Here is a 23298-nt window from a genome sequence, read left to right as displayed (position 1 = left end):
ACAGCCTCCCATGGGAATGGTCTTGCCCATGGGAATGGTCTTGCCCATGGGAATGGTCTTGCCCATTCCTGGAACAGAAGGGAACTGATAAAAAGGTAAAGATAGGTGTTAAAACTGTGAGGTGGAAAAGGAGACGACCGAGGCTCAGTGGGCAGTGGTATACGGTATTTGTAATGGACATTGTTAGAGGTGAGGCAGGGGAATGAATCTGGTGGTCATCACTTTTGACTCCTCAACATCAGAACAGAAGGACTACCCTGGACACTCATCTCCTTGCAGTAGATGGTTTCTTGTTTGAAGGCAGACAGATAATTCCATGCAACAAAATATTTTAGATGATGAAATTGTAGTTTACCCCCTGAATCTCATATTGCATGGGGCCTGTTCTAACCCTTCCAGCAGGAAAAATAGAGTAGGGAACAAGAAATAGCATTGTCCATAATTTAAATTCACCATCATTTATGCAAGAGGCAAAGAAACAATGCATGACTAGTTGGATATTATAAGAATACTTTAGGGAGGAGTATGGGAAGGGGAAACAACAAGGAGGCAACAATGCTTGATAAGAAATGTACTTGTTATCTTGACCATGTAATTGTAACTACTCTGTACAATATTCTCACAATTAAAAAAAAAGAATACCTTAGAATAGCATTATGAACTGGTTATGGTGGCTCATGCCTGTAATCTCAGCTTCTCAGGAGGAAGAGATTGAGGAAATCATGGTTGGAGGCCAACCCAGGCAAAAAGCTACCAAAACCCCATTTCAACCAACAAGACAGACATAGTAGTGTGTGCCTGTCATTCCTGCTGTGTAGGAGGCAGAGAAAGGAGAATCCTAGTCCAGGACAGAAACACAAGGCCCTATCTGAAGTATAAAGCAAAAGAGGTCTGACAGTATGGCTCAAGTGATAGAGCACTTGCCTAGCAACCACAAGGCCCTGAGTTCAAACTTAGTACTACTACAGAGGGGGGAAAAAAGGCTGTTACAAATGAGTTGATTACTTTTCTGAAACAGAACAGGATGGTTCCAGAGCAGGATGTGGCTTTAGGTGAAGGCTGCCATAGTGCACTTTGCTATACTTAGGAATGTACTCATGTATAGAACATTGTTCTCTCTTCTGCATTACAAAATGTGTGACCCATGTCACTGTAGCATGGATTATGAATCATAGACATTTTCACATTAGGCATCCAGGAAATGCTAACAGTAAAAGTCTAAGCAATGTGTTTAAGACCCAGAGGAGGCCACAGATATTTGTGTGTGTGTGTGTGTGTGTGTGTGTGTATGTGTGTGCGTGTGTGTGTGTGTGTGTGTGTGTGTGAAAATACCATACACAGAGGTTACAATTACATGGGCAAGGTAATGAGTATATTTCTTATCAAGCATTGTTGCCTTCTCCTTTGTTTCCCCTTCCCATCCCTTCCCATCTCCCCACCCTCCACCCCCACTCTCCCACCCTCCCCACCCCCACCCGGCCAAAAACATTTTTTAATTTGAGCAGGATGTGACCTGATTTTCCATGTCAGGTGTGGGGAAGAGAGAGGGGCTGTGCGGATTTTGGTGGTTACTTTGGTGTCAGTTGTGAATGGTGCAGGAAGAGCTGGGACACTATGGCCTTTTCTAGTTTAGCACTGGCTGTTCTAAAAGAAGTTGATTATCTTTCCTATAGGAACAAGTGGGTTAAGGATGTGTTTAGGGTGTGGGCTGCCAGAGGATGCTAGACTAGGTACTAGACTGATACACCAGGCACTCTGTGGTGAAAGGGAGGTAGCAGAAGGCGCTCCTATAAAAACAATTTCAATTAATGAATCTGAGCTTTGCACTCACAATAGGAATCTCATTCTTATTCATCCTTCTCCTACTGTCCTTTACTCCTCTGGATTCTTTTCATAAACTGTAGTCAATGGGCAAAAGTTGTCAAGAGCAGCTATATTTTTCAGAAACACAGTTTTCTCATCCTTGTTTAAGATTGCTGCATCCTCCACCAAGATCTCCTACCAAGCATTCCCACAGCCCCTCTCCTGACAAGTGGAAAGCACCCCAAATGTAACCTTAAGATTCTTCATAAATCAAAGCCTTAGTCTAATCCCCCTCGCATGCCACTGCTCAAGTCATCCTGGGTTTTTTTTCCATTGTTTGTTTCCCAATGTAAGTTCAAACTTCTCTTTCCATCAGGAAAGACCTTCTACAGAGTGGTGCTGGGTGACATTTCTTGAGTAATCCTGTTCAGCTCTGCCTTGTATAGTCCCTGTGCTTTCTAGTCTACACATTCCTGCTTCTGCTCAAAGAACCCCCTTTACTGAAGACATCTTTTGTATTGAAGACATTCTACCTTAATAATCAGTGTGATTGACTCTCCTACACTTACTTTAAACTCAGCACAAACATTGATTCTTAACCTTTCTAAAGCCCTTCTCTTGGTTACAGTTGCACTCATGGAAGAAAAAAACAAAAGTAACCGAGATGCCTCATTGACCTTAGGCATGCTGTTTCTCTTTAGGATCAAAATGATCTGAAGAACACTGATTGTGTTTGGCAGTGGAATGTGTCCAGTGGCAGCTGGTTATATAGTCCATGCCCCAGGCTCACACATAGATTGAAAATTTAAGAGAATAACATTACACAACCTGATGTTGGTAACTTCCTTCTTTGTGAACAAGAATGCAAGATAAAGACCATGACTTCGACTGCTGTGTTACATCCTGGCCCCGCCTTGTATACCACTGACTGCCCTGTTACTTGTGAAAGCTAGAGGTAGACTGACAAGAGAGTTGGCGTGGGCCTGGCAGCCAAAGGGCAATTAAGTTGAGAGCTTGTTCTAGAACTCTGTAGCCATGGCAATCTGATTGTATGTTTTTCTGCTGAAAACGAAGGCTCTGTACACTCTGGTTCCTTGTGCTCTGGAACCACAAATAGGCAAAGCTTCACTCTCCTACATAGGACATTTCATGGATTCTTTCCTAAAGGTAGAATTCTATGCTTTTCCCCCATTTTCTGCTTTCTTACTTTTACCCATGAATACAGAAGAAAGCCACAAAATAAACGGTTCCTTTTATTCTCCTGGCATTGTTAGGTTAAATTTAAAGACACGTATGACTCACTTGAAGATAATGTGTCTGTACATATGGAGATTCTTGCATAGAAGAAATAATCAGAACAATGGGATTTTTAGGCAAATCTAGAGTTTAAAAGTCTTTAGTAATCATCTTGTCTTGGGCTTTTATTCTGTAGATGAGGAAACTTAGACTTAAAAAATGACTCACATAAGAGCTGGCATATACAAGGACTGATCTCACTTTTCTACCCACACTCCCAAACAATTCCATTGTCTTCCACAGTAATTATTCCCATAGCTAACATTATTTCAGTCCTTTTTTAACTAGAATGCTTTGTTTTTGTTGATCAATTGCCTAGTTATTATTCAACACATATAGTTTCTTATGTGTTATTTTTCTTTCAAGCTTGTGAAGCCTGTAGAGCAATGTTTTCTTGTCTAAATCTCTACATATATTCTGCTAGAGCTTTGTTTTTTCCCTTGAGTTTAAGCATCTCACTTGCTGTGGGGGAGGCTGCTCTTTGTGGAAAACATATTTACTGTATCTCACTTGCCAACCAAGAAGTAATAAAGATTTTTTTAAGGTACAGAATACTCCTCAAGATTACAAACCTATGATATTTTTTTCTCTCTGTTGTAGCACTTTCAAAATTTTCAGAGACATTCTCTTAAAAAATTGAATCCTTTAAATATTTAAATAAAATAGAAGGATTTTTAAATTTATTTTGTATTATATTTTAAGTACAGAGGAGTTTATGAACACTTCCAGTAAAATCCATGTAATTTTATAACTGCTACACACCAAATAGCATCTTCTACCTTCAACCCTCCCCACTCACCCACAAACATTCCAGAAAATTAACTAGAGGAGAGAGTGAATACAACTTGGGAATAGAAGAAGGTTCCTTCTTTCCTGTCCTACCTCCAACAGCTCCCACCTTCCCTACCTATACGTGGCATGGCTTGGTGGGAGGAGATGGGAGAAGGAATTGGAGCAGTGTAATCAGGCTAGTCAGAGTCTTCCTGGGGCTGTAAAGCCAGCCCCTAACTACTGTGGAGACCATAGGGAAATGCAGAGTCCAGAAGGAAATGTGAGTGAGAGTTTCTGAGTTCAGAAACCTGAGATATGGGAACAAGGAAGTGAGCATGATGTCATTAGCCAGTTGGTGTGTGCTGGTGAGGGGACCCAGGTTTCCTCAAGGATCAGAAGTCATGCACACACTTCATGATATGTGTTTTACGTATATCTTATAACACATCATATGTCATTGATATTTGTTCAGTTTTCAGAAATTTTGTAGTGATTTCATATCACATTATTACAAGTTAGTATCCTTTCTCTGAAATGCTGAAAAGCAGACCTTTTGAGATTTCAGAATCTTGAAAGGATTTTGAAACATCTGTCTAAAAATCTAAGATGTACCAAAATCTCAAACTTTTTGACATTTTTATTCTGTTTCTGAGCATTGTTGGATTTTGGGTTTTCAGATTATGGATGCTTAACCTTGGAGTTAGTAGATTACTCTGGGACAACTGTTGCTTCCTTGATAAGCCTAAGAAATCTCACAACTTGGCTTGTGGAGCCATGTGGTAAGGTCAAACTAAAGTCTAGGATTACTCTCTTCAAATTTCCAAGTGGAACCTGATCCCTGAAAAATTAAATACCGAGATTCACCCAGAATAAGACCCTACTGGGACATTCTTAAGAGCGTTTAGGAAGAAGAAGAGTAACATCTTCCTGGTTTTCCAGTCAGAATATGAGGAGAGCTTTTAACTCTTACTTGCTAGGAAATTAATGGAGTAAGCTTTCTTCATTTTAAAATAATTTTCAAGGGTGAGTGTGTGTGTATGTGTGTGCATGTTTAGAAAGAAAGAGAGAAAAACAGAGACAGACCTAGAGACAATGTGTTTAAGTTTAAAGCGACAAAGCCTCTACATTGTGATCTTGGATAATTACTTACTGCTTGAATCTTGATCTCCTGACCAAAAAGTTGATATCACGTCTGCCTTGGCAACTGCACCAGTTAAAAAGGAGACTTGATCTAATAAACATTTAAACTTTTGGAATATCTTCTAAGTAGGAGGAAGTATTAGTGTCACACAATTTCCAACACAGAGATAATTCCACGTGGACTTAAAGATTTAAAGGAAGCTAGTTAAATAAGGGCTTCAAGAGAACCAGTTAAATAAGCCCACATGTGTCACTTAAACGGGGAGAACTAGAACACAGCTATTAAAAATGAGCTTATGAGCCCAAGAGACAAAGCACAGGAAATAAGAGCTGAAAATAACAGACCAAAAAGAATGATAGCACAAACACTAAGCAGCAGATGTGTTCCAAGGCTTCCTCTGTCCCTGTGAAGAGCTGAGACTAGGTTGAGAGGACTGGGAAAAGGAATTAAAGCAATAGTAGGCTAAGGCCCTAGACTAGTAGACAGGAAAATTCAGACCCCAACTCTCCTCACCTCCCACTTCTGACCTTTATTCTGAACTGTTATTTGCATTCCTTGTGCTTCAATTTCCTCATCTATAAAATAGGGATAACTGTAGTACTCCTGGGCTGGGGCTGGAGTAGAATTAATCCCACAGGGTTTTTACCTCATGAGGATCAGATGGGTTAAAATGAAAATCTTGAGTCCATCTTCTACCACCATTAACATTCAGAAGATATTAACTAGCATCTACAGTAAGAACTCAATGAAAAGCAGTTATAGACAGAAAACCAGGCCAAAGTCTGTTTTTACCAATAGGCAAGCAACAAAGAAGGGGGGATAAAAACAAAAGAGTTGTGATGAGGGTATACTGGAAAGCTAAAGCCCTTTCCAAGAGAACTCAGGTTAGGAGAGCTGAAGCAGAAAAAGTAGAGCCATCAGTGGAAGATGAAGATTGTAGGCAGACACCAAATAGTTCCAAGAGGTTCTAATGTCTGTGCCCAGACAATAAAGCTCCATTTCCACACTTCCTGTGATATAATAATGGACGAACTACTCTGTCTGGCCAGACTACAACTAAAAAGCAAACACGAACTGAATGGCCCCATATCTTTTTTGGATTGAGAAACAGTCACAATGAATGCATCCTTTTCTAAATGAAAGGCAAATAATTCAGTCATGTTGAAGTTCAGGTTCCTGTTGGGGATAAGTAAGTCACTTTTGTGTTTCTTATAGTCTAAAAGATAAGGGAAACTATTATTCACAATAATTAGACATCCAACCTGAAGCTACCCCAAAACAAGGAACTACCTAACAATACCAATGGTATGGAGGAATCCAAGCCATCTTGTTAAAAGAAGAGAGATCTCAAACATGCTTTTCAGCCTTGTAGCAACCTTGACTGCCAAACACTAGATGAAGATATAATTTAGGCAGGTCAAAGAGTTTATGGTGACAGTGAATTAATGACTTCACATTCAGATATTATGTGCATACACTTTCTATTCAGCATAATTTAAAGTACCTTTCTATCAGTATCTATCTACTTTACAAGGAGAAAATATGCTAGTAGACTACTGGTAATGTTTAGGTAGAATCTGCTTTTCATTCATGTTTTTGTAGGTTAAATGCACCTTTGGTTTTTGGTTGTCTTTTGGGTAAGGAGATGCTGTCTCCTTAACTTTGCCTGTCTGGCCTCAAACTTATGATCCTACTGTCTCAGCCTCTCAAGTGCTGGGATTATACATGTGTATCACCACCACTGGCACAGAGAAATATACACTGTGAAATATACTCAGAGTTGCCTGGGATATATCAAGACCATTGAAAAGCTCCAAAGTAAAAAATAACTTAATTTTGACCATGAAGTCCATTTCTGTTTCCAGGATGTGTTCCCTGTCATGGAGCACCCCTCAGACAGAAGGTCTGGCTGTTGCTTCCTGGAGAAGAATGCATAGCTCTCTTTGGATATTTAATGTGAATATAATTACTGTTGTGGATTTTATATAGATTCATAAAAATACACCCCAGGCTCAGCTAGGACTCAGGTAGGAAGCAGAGGCAGTTTGTGTTTGCTTTTAGGGCTGTGAGTGACTGTCTCATCAGAAACAACCTCCCATGACTGAGGACTTAGCTCAGTGATAGAGAGCATTTTCCTAGCATGCTCTAGGTTCAATCCCCCAGCCCTAGAAAGAGAGAAGACAACAACCCATCATAAACCTAGGGAAAGAAAAACACTTGTAACTCATTCATAGTCATACGAGCTCCTTTAATATCTCAGTTGCCCTTGTATATCCCTGATTGGATATGACTGGAGATATTTTTCTTTTATTTCTTTTTGTACCAGTCTTGGGGCCTGGACTCAGGATCTGGTGCTGTCCTTGAGCTTTTTGTTTGTTTGTTTGTTTGTTTAAGGTTAGAGCTCTACGTTTGAGCCACTGATCTACTTCTATCTTTTTGGTATATAATTGAAGATAAGAGTCTTATAAACATTCCTGCCCAGCCTAGCTTTGAACCATGATCTTTAGATCTCAGCCTCCTGAGTAGCTAGAGTTCCAGGCATGAGCCATTAACATCCAGCTATGACTTGAGTAAAATGAAAAGTGAGAATGGTTCATCTAACTTTAAGAAAGCAGAGCTAAGGGCTGGCTCAGTGGTAGAGCGCTTGCCTTGCATGCATGAGGCCCTGGGTTTGCTTCCTCAACACCACATAAGCAGAAAAAAAAAAAAGAAAGCAGAGCTAAGCTCCCACTTGGACGTCACAGTAAGAATGGGAGCAAGAAGCATTCAAGATGGCTTTCTAAATGAGGGACCAGTGGAGATCTGTATATACTGTGCTAAGCCCTCAAGTCCTAAAGAAGAAAGAAGAATGCTTCCTCACACTGGTGCTGAGAATGCAAAGTGATTTCTTAATATAAAAATTGTACCTTTTTCTGCACGCATGTATGCATTTCTATTCTCGCATACCCTATGCCATACTTCTGATAATCAAGAGTGAAGAATCCATAAAAGGTAAGAATAATAAAACTAAATTCCTACAATTTCTTTAAACATCAATTAAAACAACCCATCCAGTCTATGCTATTGGGTCTTGATGAGTCTGCACAGCACCAGTGAACTGCTTGAGTCTGGCCTTCCCCTGCAGGCATCCATGTCTGTTCAGTCATACAGAGACAAAAAGGCCAGTTTCTTCATCTATTTTGGATGGGATTTGTAGAAGGCTGGACATAACCTGGAGATCCAGTATTTCCTGTGCTTCTCTTTGACAAGTTCTGGCAGCATGGACTTGTTCTAAACATGCTTTCTGTGTGTGATGTGCCATCTAGTGGCTGACATTAATACAAAGAAAAGTGGTTTTTCCTTGCCCCTTCTCCCTCCCATACACCCCTGAGTTAAGCAGTAATGGAGGTTTGGTGGTGAAAGGTAGTCATTACTTAGAAAAAATAACTTTCTTAGAACCTGTGTGCTGAAAGCAAATTATTTGGGAGGAAGAAGCACTGATATTATAGTAATATTTCAAGCCAAAAGTCACAAATTGACTCTGTGTATGTTCAAGCATCTGTGCATGCCTCTGTGTGTGATGTATGTATGTATGTATGTATGTATGTATGTATGTATGTATGTATGTTGTCTGGCCCAAGAGTACTTTCTTCAATTTCATCGAGGAATGAAGGTATGATTCACATTCAATGTAGAATATAAGTGTTGAGAATACATGTTTACATTGTATAACCCATGTAAAAATTACTCCGATCATGATATGGAAACTTTCAGTATCCCTCCCCCCTTGTTCTGGTCAGTCTTCCCTCAGAGATAACTGCTTTGTTGAACTATATCACTCTAGATTCATAATGGCACCATTAAAGTACATATTTCTACCTCCAACCCCCCAGAAAGAATAAAACCCTGTCATCACTTTCTTTGTAGTTTGTCCAAAAAAAATGGAGGATGGTTTTCTCAGTAGAAGCATTCCAGGTTTGCTATTTTTCAGAGTCTGAGTGTCACTGGTTAGTTCTTTCTCCAGTGGAAGTTCTAATACACTGTTTTTCTTACCAAACACCTCTCTGAGCCATAGACTCATTTGGTGCGCTAATTGTATTTCCCCAAGTCTCTCTCTCCATTATGTTTGACTGGCACCTCAGAGATGCCAATGATTATCATCAAGAGCTGATGCATGCTGATGTAATGTTTCTGAAGTTAATGGGAGAACCATGTCACCTGCCACTGTTCTGATACCCTGTTCAGATTAGGCCACAGAGAAGCCTAGTGCTAGAATTACAATGGTAAGAAAGGTGCCCAGCCTATAAATCCAAACAAAGCTACTCAATTATGTGTAGTGGAATTTAATTGTTGCTATTTATGAAGGATTTTTTCTGTTGCAATGAAACTACATTCTCTCTGAATTTAGAACGTATTGTGCATATGCTAGGAAACAAAACTGGTTTCCAAAGAAAATAATATAGTTATGTTTCCAAAGCTTTCTTTATCTTCCTTGTTTGTTCGATTGCCAGATAAACAAACAGAGAGTCAATAAAAATGTTCCTTCCCAGCATTTCTGCAAATTGCTAGAGATGGAAAAGCCTAAGGTGTGAGGGTTCCTACTCACTACAGTGGAGCTGAGACTTGTTAAGAAATCATATGCCCTGGCTAGCACACTGGAATGAAACGGAGCACTGCCTTGTAGGAGTAATCTAAGTATTGCCACATTCATTACTTTCACAAACATTTTCCTAAGTATTGGTCAATGGTTTGAAACATAAAACTATTTAAAGAAGAAAATATAAAATTTCCTAATCCAAAGAAAGTTTCCTTTAATAGCTTTGATTATTTTCTTTCAAGTACTTATAATTTCTACTCCTTCCCATTCTCATGTGTGTGTGCATATGTGTACACCTGTGTGTGTTTCTTGGCATTGAAATAATACCACTTGCTTTCCTCTATCACTGGAGATTATTGGAACATGTTCAAGAGCTGGGTTGTATAGCTCAGTGACAGAGTATTGTCTAGCGTGAATCACTGTATTCAAATCCCAGTAATTAAAAAATATGCTTGCTACATTGAATCACTTCATAATTTCTGGACTAGTGGCACGGAATATTTTATTGTATTTTTCTTTCTAGATATTTACAGATAATTTATTATTATATAGTTGAAATTAGGTTTTGGATTGACATAACAGAACTGCTAAAATGGTATTAAGTAATAGTGGTGAAACTGGTTGTCATTGGTTTGTTCCTGATGGATTTTTTAAAGTAACTCTGACTTTTATTAATATGTTAATCTGAGAGAGTTAAAATCATATTCAAGCTAAATGCCTGTAATCTCAGCTACTCAGGAAACTGAGGCCTAAGGATTACAATTCAAAGCCAACCCAGGCAGAAAGTCCATGAGACTCTTATTTCTAATTAACTACCTAGAAAAAGCTGGAAGTAGCACTGTGGTTCAAGAACACCTCACACCACATAGAACTCCCCTATGACCCAGCAATCCCACTTTTGGGCATTTACCCAAATGTTTACAAACAAGACCACACTAAAGCTAACAGCACAACTATGTTTATTGCAGCATTATTTACCATAGCTAAGATATGGAACCAACCCAGATGCCCCTCAGTAGATGAATGGATCAAGAAAATGTGGTATATATACACAATGGAATTCTATGCCTCCATCAGAAAGAATGACATTGCCCCATTTGTTAGGAAATGGAAAAACTTGGAAAAAATTATATATATATATATATATATATATATATAAATTTTATTTTATTTTATTTGAGAACATACTGTACAGAGGGGTTACAATTATATGGGCAGGATAATGCATACATTTCTTACCAAGCATTGCAGCCTCCTCCTTTGTTTACCCTTCACTTCCCTTCCCAGCCTCCCCCCTCCCCCCACCCAATCATACCCCCCTCCCCCCCCACCGACAAAAAATTATATTAAGTGAAGTAAGCCAGGCCCAAAGAAACATAGGTCCCATGGTTTCCCTTATTTGTAGTATCTAGTATATGTATGAGTCAAGCGGAAAAGGTCAGATAATGTGATGTCAGGAAAATGAACCCTTAGATGTGTATTTTAATGTTTTTTTTCTTTCATGCGTGTGTTTCTAATGCATTTATAAGATTATCTCTTTGTTGCGTTTTATGTCCCTCCCCCACAGTATAACCCCTGCTTTCACTATATTTGATGTCAGTATAACTTGTGGAGGAGATGGGGAAAAACCAGTTGTTTAAGGATACAGGTGGACCTGTGCAACAATGAGAAGTACAAGTTGTCATGTCCAAAACGAGCTTTACAATGTCGGTGCAGGGGGGGGGGGGGAAGGGGGGGAAGGAGAAGGATTGGGATTGGGGGGGGAGGGGGTGGCTGGGAAGGGATGTGAAGGGTAAACAAAGGAGGAGGCTGCAATGCTTGGTAAGAAATGTACGCATTATCCTGCCCATGTAATTGTAACTCCTCTGTACAGTATGTTCACAAATAAAATAAAATTAAATTTAAAAAAAAAAGAACACCTCACATTGAGGCTGGGTGTTAGTGGTTCATGTTTATAATCCTAGCTACTCAGGAGACTGAGATCTGAGGACCTGAGGTCAAAGTCAGCCTAGTCCATATGATTTTTATCTTCAGTTAACCACCAAAAATCCAGAAACAGAGCTGTGGCTCAAATGGTAGGGTGCTAGCCTTGAACAGAAAAGCTCAGGGATAGTTCTAGCCCCAGGTTCAAGCCCCAGGATCAACAATCATCAGACTCAGACACACACACACACACACACACACACACACACACACACACACACACACACACACACACACACACACACACACACACACACACACACACACACACACACACACACACACGTCCTTTGAGTTCTGATTCTTAAACACCAGCAATGGAAAATTGGACATTATGAAATGTCTTTGGAATTGTTGAAATTATTGGATCTGTGTCAATTTGGCCTATGGATGTAATATGTCATGTTAATGGATATCTTCCCTTTTCATCATGAATACTGTTATATCATGTAGTTTCATACTCTTAATGAATCCCTCAATTGTATACTATATCTTAGTATAGTATATATTTGGTATAGTGTTTATTTAACATTGTTCTTTACAGATAATGCATATGATTTGATTTTGCTTTGTTTTGTGGTACTAGCGTTTGAACTTAGATACTTGAGCTTTCTTGGCAGGTGCTTTGCTACTTGAACCATGTCCCAAGTGAGATACTAATATGAGAAAACTAAAGATCATCCATTAGGCTCATTCTATCACATACTACAGTCTCTAAAATTGGGGATGAGGAACCTCTGTATGCCTATTTCCCTCTCTCATTTCTTTTTTTTATTGTGACACTACCGTACAGAGGAGTTACAATTACATGGGCAAGATAACGAGTACATTTCTTATCAAGCATTGTTGCCTCCTCTTTGTTTCCCCTTCCCATCCCTTCCCATACTCCCCCACCTCCCCCTCCTTGATCCTCCCCCTCCCACCAAAGTTGTAAAGTTCGTTTTTCGACATAACGTCTTGTACATCTCATTGTTGCAATGGTATTCCACTTTCTTTTTTCCTTTGGTAAATTCACATTTTAACCTCTCTCCAAGCACTTATCACATTGTTTCTATGCTAAATTCTCTGCCTATTTGTCTTCTGCACTTGTATGAATGGTCCATGTCTTCAGTTTGAGAGTTCTCCATAAAGTTCCCTTAGACTCTTCAGTGTTGTCCACATAACCCATCCTGTATCCTGACTGGTTCAAGTTTGCAGGTGGTAGAAATTCTCTAAGATGTATTTTCTTGTGACTGTCCTTAGGTCTACAAACCAGCCTCATATCATCTGAGGAGGAAAGAAGAAAATTAAGGTTGATTCCAAATAATGTGATTCTAAAGTACTGTTCTGTGGCAGACATAGGCAGAGACTAGAAGCAAACACTAGAAGCAGCCATATGTATTGGTTCCAGGTGGCTGTTCTGTTCTGGTGCTGATGGCAGGTTGTGGAGAGCCAATTGCATCCAAAACTTTTCCCTAAGTCAAGTATATATTCCTACATAATTTTAATACTAAATACATCTGTTTATACTTGAGTGGTTTTTGTTTTGTAAAATGTCCTTTGAATATTCACTTGGAGGCATCACTTCAAAATGATGTCTTGCAATTGTCAATTCTTTCCCAGGCCATGGCATATAAAATTAAAGGTCCTGTGAGATATAAGCTTAGCTCTCACACATATGGATTCCTACTAAGCCAAGCATGTGGTATATTTTTGGAGATAATCTTTTTTTTCTTGCACTGCAGTGTTATTGAGTGATATGCTTCACACTTATTGAAGAGTCAAATGCAACTTCAAAGCTAGTACAGTTTTTTTGACAAATAGATATAAAATTCCATCCTGAAAAGTGAGTGAAAATTAATGGGAAAATATGATGAAAAACATGAAAGGGAAAGCAAATTGATTCAGCCACTCTACTTCTAGGTGTATACCCAAAAAATGCATATGTGCTAAAGAGACTTGTACCATCCATGCTTTGTCCAGCATTACCTGCAACAAAGGGGAAACAACCCAAATGTCCACTGGTAATCCATGTGGTATATGTAATATATAACTCAGCCTTTATGAGGGAAATCTGACATTGGCTGCAAGGTTGATGAACCTTGAACATTTTATACTAGCTGAAACAAACCCCTCATAAAGGACAGCTAGGTGTGATCCCCTCCATCTGTAGAACCTCTAGAGAATCTACATTCATAGAGGCAGCAAGTCACGTGATGGGTGGATGCTTAGGTAGAGAGGATGGAGAACTATTGCCTAGTAAGTCCAGAGTCTCTGTGTTTTATTTTCCTAAATAAAAGAGTTTTGAAGATGGATGAGGATAGAGATTACACAACAGTGTGAATTTATGTAATGCCACTGAGCTACATACTTAAAATAGTAAAGATGGCAAATCCTGTGCTATATGTACTTTGTCACACTTTTTAAGAGTTGGTAGGGGAAAAGTATATGACTTGAGCTGGAATGAGCAAACGTCACACCCCAGGGCCATATTTCAGGAACTGACTTCTCTCCGTGCCTAGTTAGCCTTTCAGCTGTCCCCCAGAAAGGAAGGGAACCATGTGGGTAGATCATTGACCCTATGCTTCCAGAAAGAAACTGGGGCTCCTCTGAACACAGAGTGAAATTCGGTGCTCAGTAATTACTTGTTTCTTCTTCCCAGGGTGTTAAATAGCACATTATTTGAAAGTTGGGAGATCGTTGGACCTTACCCTTCCTGGTGGCTGTTTAACCTACTGCTGTTGCTAATACAAGGGTTGAACTGCTTCTGGTCTTACTTGATTGTAAAAATAGCTTACAAAGCTATTTCAAAAGGCAAGGTAAGCTAAAATGTATTCTTTGCAATATGTCCCAGAAGTTTTAAAATATTTTTGGTTCCTATGAAACAACTGTTATTTCAAATCTCATCAAAATCAGTGTTATTTCTTCAAAGTTGAACAAGGTCACCTAGAAACACGTTGAGTTCATTTTTTAAAGTCTTTGGGTAGTTTTGTTTAGTATGCCCAAAGATCTGCATGTATAATTTTAGGTGTATAATGTATATATTCTTCGTGGTGTCCTTTCTCTCCTATCTCCTTAGCCTTTCTCTGATTATATTTATTCTGAATAGAAATGTAGTAAGTTCTTTAATGAGAAGGGTTTCTCAAGGCACTATACCCATTGAAGCAAACATGTCTCAGAGTAAAGAATTGTCTTTCCCAGCTACATTTGGCTAAGTCTCTGGTTAAGTAGACTCATGGGACTAACCTGAATATAGCTTCCTGAGCCTCAGTCCCTTTACTGTAGGCATGGCCATTTCCAGATTGTTCTCTGTAATGTTTTCTTACTTCATTGTTTGTTCTCTTCCTCCTGCCCCCCTGGAAGGCTGGAAAGTGGAACCCTTTACATGTAAGTTTCTCACTCTTTCTTTCACTCTTTGCCTGTTGTAGGGGTTCCAAATGTTTGTGTTTCACACACACAGCTCTGTCTAATCTGTTGGTAATAACTTGAGGCTTTATTTGAAGTATACTTCCCCTTAACTTCCAAAAAGAACTCCATCAGTGTACTCTTGATGAGCAGGTAGTCTGCTAAATTTTGCATGACCAACCAAGAAGAAGAAGGATTTCCTCACTGATGTTTAGAATGTTGTCCAAGAGATAAAGATAGGTGAAAGTCACGTAGGAGAAACAAAACTAGCTGAGAAGATTAACACAGCGGAGAACAGAGGCCTGGGCATCAGGAGTTTGTCTGATCTGTGGAAAGCCTCAGGGCAGCACATAGCCCTGCGCAGCAAGGCCCACAGAACTCATGCCTTTCACAGGCACATCCAACTAACTCGTCATGTGCTAAGATACCAGTTCTCAGCATCTGCTCAATACAGTGCTGAGGACAGAACCCTAGACCTCGTACTTGCTAGGCAAGTGCTGTACCACTGAGCAACCCTGGCCTAATTCTAAAATAGATGACCAGTTCATTGTTTAGAAGCTGAAGTTTATTAATCCCTATGACTTCCTACTCTTTCAAATGGACACATGTTTCTATTACAATTTTTCCTCATTTGGGTATAAATTAAATCAATGGACACAATACCATCAGTCTGGTAATAATAACACACAGGATATGGTAGATTCCATTAGTGTCTTTCCTCACCCATGGCTCTTTCTGGAAGTCATATCACCTTCCTTCTGACCATTATTCCTTCACCTTTATGAAGATTTTTATCATTAATGTCATTTCAGATCTTGGGCTTCTGAACTTTCTAACTGCTAATGCTAATTGCATCTAGGACACTGAGATTACTCATTTTGTCTATTCATCTCGTAATTTTCCTGTGGCTTATTTTGAGATATTCTAAATAGGTCTTTCTTTGAAGGTAACATAAATATAGATTTTTTTCCAGATGCAATTTAAAATAATCTTACTAGGCATGTAAATTAGTCATACTCTGCAAGTGGAGTTTTGCTATTAGCAAATTAATTTGTGACTAATGGACTTATAAATGCAGTGGGGCTTTATAACAGCACTGTCTTTGTAATCCATGCCTTTTAAGCTGTGATATCCTTATTCTCTAGTCATAATGCTGTCTGCATATCTAAGATTTGGGGAATAGTCCATGTGAGTTCACTCTCACCTCAAAGGGCATGGATTGAAGTAAGGCTCATTTGTCCTGCCATCACTGATTAATGGAGCAGTTGTCCTCAGCTTCTACTTTCTCCTGTCCCTACCTACCTTTGAGAGATTATGTACTCTCATAGTTATGGTGGCTTATCAAGTGATAGATTCCAGAATTTGGGGTTGGTATGATATGATATAGGAAACTCCCAATTAATCCAGAAATACCTCCCAGACACTCTGTCAGCCCAGTCTGCCCAGCCCAGCCCCTAGAGAGTCCCAGGAAGACATTTTGGGAGCATGTCTACGAAGCTAGGCGTAGGTTCCTATGGCCAGCTTCTTAAAATTAAGTAAACAAGACTCAGTTGCTTGAAAGCCTTAAGACCTGCTGGATTAAAATGTGGACTGTAATATAGACGTATAGAGAAGGAGGTTCAGATTAGGTTCAAGATATGTTATTTTTAAATAACATTTTCTATAAAGTTACTTCCTTGCTAGACTGTAGGGTTTTTTTTCCATCCTTTATATTAGCATACAGACTTGCATTCTGTGCATTGTTTTGCCATTCTCCTCACAAAATGAAACCTAATGGAGGGTTGCAGAATTGGAATATTCCAGAGGCTAGTTATTGAAAATATGGTCAATTAGTTTTCCTCTGGAGGTAGTTTAAGCTAGACTTTATGTAAAAGGTTCATAGAGAGCCTTTTGATGCCATTAGTTGTTTGGTGACATATAAAAAATGCTGAATTAATTTTAACAGACAGAAATGGGATTCATGGTTTAGGACATTCTCAATATCAAAGGTTATCTTGCAAAGGTCAACAAGTCCAGTTCTGTTATGTGTAAGTCTACCTGCATTCCTTCATATATGACTGTCACTCACACTGAATCATTCCAGCAAAAGGGAACTTATTACTCTAGCAATGATCTTGTCCTCTTGTATTTTTCTTAATCTATGAATCAGGGTACTTTTATGTGAGACTGTATGCCCTTCTTGGCATTCCATACCTTGATGACCTTGAACCAATTACATTCCTCTTCTTGTGTTCTACAGGTGACTAAGGATGATCGAAGTGACATTGAGTCCAGTTCAGATGAGGAGGACTTGGAGCCTCCAGGGAAGAACCCCCATACTACAACCACCACTAACGGGACCAGTGGTACCAACGGGTATCTCCTGACTGGTTCTTGTTCCATTGATGATTAATTATTCAAAACTATAAGTCCCGAACAAAGTGAACTATTTGTTCCTGGAAGTATTTAATAAGTTGCAAATGCAGTTCCTTTCATAATATCTCATCACATGAAACAAAAATTAGGATTATTAAAGCATTTTGAATAGTGCACTGCCATATGTCCTGTCTGTGAATGAAGAAGAAATACCATTCTCTCTATGTAGGCATGCTGTATGTAACTGACACAAGGGAACAGTATTTGCATTTGTACTGTCTTAGAATATTATTTATTTATTTGTATTTGTTTGTAAATCTGTGGACAAGAGGGTTTCCTCATTTCTTTTACTCTCTGGGCTCATGACAGTGAAGGAGGTGCTTCCTCTGCTTCGACCCCTCTCTCTTGCTACAGTCTCGTGTTCTGTGGGCTTAGTTTGTCAGTTAGATCCAGCAAAATCCTCACACAACGCTAGTAGATTAGCTTTCTTTGTGTTATTATTTATTGTACCCATCTTGAAATTGCCTCCACCGTTGTGATGACCATTCTTCCAGTGGAAAGTTTAAACAGAAGGAACTAGGTTTTTAAATTGTTACTCTTCATGGTCAATTAGCAGTACAAATGGAAGAGGATGGTTCTTGGGAGAGTTATTGGAATTTGGTATGAAATCGATTTAGAGTAGATTTCATTTCTTGTGCATACAGCCAAGATCCCTCAAGTGTCATTGTGGGCTGAGTTAACCTTGGAGGTTAACCTCAATTTGATTTAATTCTCTAGGAAGAGGTTGGTGTTCTGACTCAGAAGTAATATAATTTGCTTTAAGTTCATCATTATAAAGAAATTATTCTTCATATGGGGAATTTATCCCATGTGCTGGGAACAACATAAGGACAGAAACTCTTAACAGCCATGTTTGCCACTGTCCCTTATAATTAGCACAGTGTTCTGTCATATCACAAAAAAAAGAAGCTAAATATATTTTAAGGTAGAACAAAGGAATCTTCCAAGAGTTGGCAAAGCTGTCCTCCAAGGCAAAGCACCTTATTGCTACAAATAGCTCTCAAGAAAAAGCCCTCTCTAGTATTTGACTTGATGTTATCATTTTGCTGAACAAAAGAAAGCCAGTGGTAAAAGACCTGTTTTACCATTGCTTTCCTTGGTAAAGGTCATTCACAATGATCGAAGCTGCTCAGTTTCTAGTAACTCTACATCCAATTTATTTCCTTCTTTGAAGAGTTATGAGGTGTACATGAATTTTTGTTCAACTGGAGCTATTTCCAGAACAACAGACATTATCCTGAATAATGATAATACCAACATGAAAGAAAATTACTGAAGGATAATATATATAAGTTTGCATAAGCTTCCTATGTGTAGCAGTGTTACTTATGAATGCATAAAAGCATCAAGTAAGCCAAAGATTTTACCTCTTATCCGTTTTAGCAAAAGGGAAGTAATGGGATTACAAATATTTATAGGTCAAAAATTCTATTGCCTAAAACAGGAATCCAAAATAAAAATGTAGTGAAAAGAATGTGTGGTCAGAACACAGTACAAACAGCAGCAGAATATTAGAGATAATTCAATTTGTTTTGGAAAAAAATAAATTCACGTGCCCACATTTTTCAGCCTATGAGTTAATAGTGAAAAGAAAATTCCCGAAAATCTTTCATGTAATAGTAGATCTTTCTTCATCCACTTCCAAAATATAGTTTTCCTGGTATTATCCATGGTAGTTATTGAAGAGGCTTTTGAAGTATGTCTGCTTGTTTATATAGAAAACAATTAATTCTGCTTGTAGAGTCTTACTATTTTATTTCACAAAACAGGCATATGCATAGGAGTGTAACTGGTGGATAGTTGAATTTGTGAAATTAGTTGAGTTTGTGAAATACTGGAAGTATTTAGTCATCAGAACACCTGTTCAAGTGCAGATGTACTAAAAGTATCAAATATATTGTAGCTGAAAACTTTGAGGTGTTATAAATAGGATACAGAGTATATGTTAGCCTCACTCTAGTTTCTGGGCAAGTTTTCCTGATAGGTGAAAGGAACTTGAGGACCACAGAGTGCTCAAGTTTAAAACACATAGCATGCTTTTGCCCAGGAGAGTAACCTCCAGATCAACTGTAAATTCAAGATTCAGAAGAAATGTATAAAATCAAGTAAGTTGATTCCATCTTTAGTTAAAAGCAGATCCAAACAATATTTTGTTTTTCTCAGAAATAATTTTGAAGAAGGACTAGGAATACTCTGTTTTTCTGAGTGTCTATTTAACTGAGACATTTACTTTCTGCAGTCTTTTACATGTCTACAGATTTTATTTCATTTTACACTTTCAGGCAGAGTTCTTTGGGGTAATTTAAATGGATTATTGTAGGCTTTTCCTGGCATAGAATCATCTTAACTCTGACTACTGTTCTTGCATGGTGGCCCAATTAAACTGAGAGAGAGACTGTGTGAGGAATCTTATCCACCTGTGCCCGGCCATAGCTTTTGGAGGTGTATTGTATAAATTAAACTCAGCTATAGGATAGTGAGAGTATTGTTCTTGTTAATTAGCCTGTGGTGAAATCTCCCTTGTGATCACATTCACACCTTTCCTAGGTGAGAAGAGATATGTAGAAAGGACACTAGAAAAAGTAACCTTGCTTTCATAGCTTTTCTAGATCTCTTAGAGAGGGAGAAAAGTAGAAAAGTCAAATAGAATTTGGCCTTGAGTCAATAAGTGATATAAAAGTATGTGATCTATGTATGTGTGTGTATATTTCTCCCAAACCGGATAAAAACCATTATCAATGACTCATCTTCATTCATATTCTCATCATACATACCATCCATCACCATTCTCTTCGCTTTTACTCCCCACACAGTTGAGAGTATTGGAACCTGTTCAGCTTTTAGCCACAGAACAACTAAGGTCCAGGTCATAGACCACCTGAGGCGACACGGAACCCAATACAGTTCAAATTCCCAAATTCAGCCCTGTGGATGTTGAGATTAGAAGAGCAAACTGTCAGTATTTTAGACTATTCAAATGTTTGTTATAAAAATGAAATTGACATCAATAAACCACAGAGTTTTATTAATAATCACTGCTGGGCTTCCAGACAGATGTTGTCCTGAGAGATAGCTAGATAATGTCACAGGCATCTGACAAAGATGAATGAGACAGAGAAGAAAAGCAAGAAACAAGATCAGATCAGATTATCTCTAGTCAAAAATTGCAGGTGGGCCTCAAAAGGCCCCAGTTATGTTGACAAACTTCCTTCTCTGAGTCAGTTTTTCTAATCTGAACTGTATAATGATGTTTCAGTTGATGGTGAACTGCATATATTTCTGTGGTCCCATTGGATTATAATACAGCCTAGGCATATGGTAGTTTATGGTTTAGCCTAGGTGTAAGTTCATTCAATCATACTTTAAACAGAACCACCTAGTAGCACATTTCTCCCTGTTGTTTAGTGACAAATGGTTATATTTGATTGAGTTTGAATTTGAACAAACAAAAAAGAGTCTGAATATTCACTTCTGTATTTCAATCTCATTGCTATTTGGGCTGCATAAGAAAAGAGGCTTTATCTCAGCTTTTGTGAGTCTTTGTTAAGGAGCTCTCCAGAGAGAAATTTACAGATATGATTATCCCTGAGATGTTCATATTTTGCGTTAGTAGTTATTTTGGAAATAACTATTTTTGGAAATGCCAAAATGGCCTGAATATTTGAGTGCTTTTCTTAATTTGAAGTATGAAAAATATAAAGAATAACTCCCAAAGTGTTAAAAAGTTCTCTTTATCGGTATGTATGGTGATGTCATTATATCTAGAGAGACTTCCAGAAATCCTTTGGAAATGAAAGGTTAAATGTTTACATTTTATGCGTTATTTGGAGTATTATGGTTCTAATCACTGCCCCCCCAATCTTTGGGTAATTTCTGCTTTGTAGATAAATGACCCTAGTCCAGAAAGACTTCTAATATTCAAATAAGAAAGAAATGAGATCATATTTGACCTGATGGATCAGTGATGATATGATGCTCTGTAATTGTATAGAAAAGGAAATGCTTCCAAGAATCTCTCGTTATTGTACTTGCTATCCAGCATACTGGGAAAAGAGTGACATAATCAGTTTGCTGATCACAAACAGTTCTTAAGGAAAATGAAGAAAGATTTTCCTTTTCTTAAACATATTGTTGTCCCCAAGTTAGCTTTGGTTTTCCTTGGTGAAATGAAATCATGCCATTCCCAAATTGTGATAGGTCATAGAAGGACCATTAACCTTGGTATGCATGATGCTCACCTATCCCTAGGGGGCGGTCAGTGGATGCTGAGGAGCCCTGGGCAACTCTGCTGCTCTAATTTCTCTAATACTAAAAGATCACATACCTGATGCATTTTTTGTTATGAAGAAAATTGTGTTAAGAAAATATGAAGCAACCTAAGTATTACCACGAGATCAGAAGACAGCCAAAAGGAAAGCCCTAGTCTTTTCCAGGTCTTTGTAACTTGAATTCAACACAAAGCCTTTGAAGAAAATGTATTACCAATAATTGTATATGTGACCCTACTGGGTCAAAGAAACTTAAAGTGTTTGTAGCAAGGTAGTACATGGCTTCTCCAGGAAATGGGGCATTCTCATGATTGCATAGAAAGAGATGGAAGGAGCCTGTTAGCTTAACATCTGTCTCAATTATCTCACATTCCTTCAAACCTTCTAGAACTCTTAACAAAAAGGAAGTCAGGAGGAAGCCAGCTTTAAGTTTCCCAGTAATGTCTCCCTGCCTGGTCCCAATTTTATGAACAACAACAACAATAACAAAGAAAAATACCATGTTTGTGTATATATGTTTCCCTAACACAGATTTACAAACATTTGGCTTCTTTTGTTGGTGTCTGTTATGTAGCCTGAAAACCAATAACATCAGCTATTAATGATGGATTCTGTGTTGGGTAAAATAATTAAATTTCATGCTGATTTGGTATTTTTTATCTTCAATAATTGTGTGAAAGAGTCTATATGACTGCTCTTAAAGATAAGGATTTTTAAAGATTAACTACAAAAAAATTAGCTCTCCAATAGGAGCAGTTGTGTGATGCTTTTGAAATTTGAAGTTTTATTAAGTGTGGAAAAGAGCCTCCAGCTTTTATTTTCCTAAGATTCGTAAGACCCGGAAGCTCAGAGCCAGTCCTCTCTTTGCTCACACCGCAGTCATTTTGTCACAGCCATTTGTTGTCATGGAAGGGGGTGATGGTTAGGTTTTGAATTTGTTTTTTTTTTCAACTTTCAGTGAGAAATAGGATAGGTAATAGAACCTTACTTGTTTTGTAAAGACAATTCAGTACTTGAGCATCTCTGTCAGAAATGGAATGATGTACTGTTAACCAATTAGAATTATTTCATTTGTTGTTATTGTGTTTTGCTGATTTTTTTCTATGAAAATGTAATTATTCATTCTTGATCTCTGGAAGCAATCATTATTATGAGGATCATTTTACTTTGGAAACACTTTCATAATAAAGATAAGTGTTAAGCGTATGGTGTCTTAGGTGTGGTTTTCTAAAAGTATTGAGCAATTTGGGTTGACAATATAGCTCCCTTCCTGGGTGGGATGTCAGAGCTCACATCATTTCTTTTTTTTAATTTAATTTAATTTTTTCATATATATTTTATTGTAAAAATACTGTACAGAGGAGTTACAGTTACATGAGTAAGGTAATGAGTACATTTCCTATCGAGCATTGTCACCTCCACCTTTGTTTTTCTCCTACCATCCCTTCCCTCCCCACCTCCCCAACTCTTCCCCCACCACTGAAGTTGTAAAGTTTGTTGTCAACATAGTGTCTTGTATATCTCATTGTTACTATGGGTCAACCTGTATCCTTGTTTCAGCATTTTGTTATATCCTTTACCCTCCCCAAATTAGAAAAATGTATATACAAGATGTAGGGCACTGAAATCAAATACAGTGAAAACAGGGGTTATACCATGTG

At 38.3% G+C, this 23298-nt stretch overlaps 1 protein-coding gene across 2 annotated transcripts in view; it reads left to right on the top strand.

Annotated features, from left to right (window-relative positions):
• Window positions 1-22843, top strand: part of Cers6 (ceramide synthase 6) — a 288857-nt gene extending 266014 nt beyond the window's left edge. The window contains exons 9-11 of one of the 2 annotated variants that reach the window (XM_070021551.1): window positions 14212-14368; window positions 14913-14936; window positions 17194-22843. In XM_070021551.1, coding sequence (XP_069877652.1) covers window positions 14212-14368; window positions 14913-14936; window positions 17194-17346 — 334 coding nt within the window. In that variant the 3' untranslated portion in view covers window positions 17347-22843. The remainder of the gene's footprint in view (window positions 1-14211; window positions 14369-14912; window positions 14937-17193) is intronic. The other variant, XM_070021561.1, reaches the window with a different exon arrangement.
• Window positions 22844-23298: the final 455 nt, after the last annotated feature.

Source organism: Dipodomys merriami, unplaced genomic scaffold (assembly GCF_024711535.1).
Source record: "Dipodomys merriami isolate MVZ:Mamm:240054 unplaced genomic scaffold, mDipMer1.0.p SCAF_1, whole genome shotgun sequence".
NCBI classification, from domain to species: Eukaryota; Metazoa; Chordata; class Mammalia; order Rodentia; family Heteromyidae; genus Dipodomys; species Dipodomys merriami.
The sequence above is the reverse complement of the archived record's forward strand: the minus strand, read 5'-3'. Positions and strand labels throughout refer to the sequence as shown.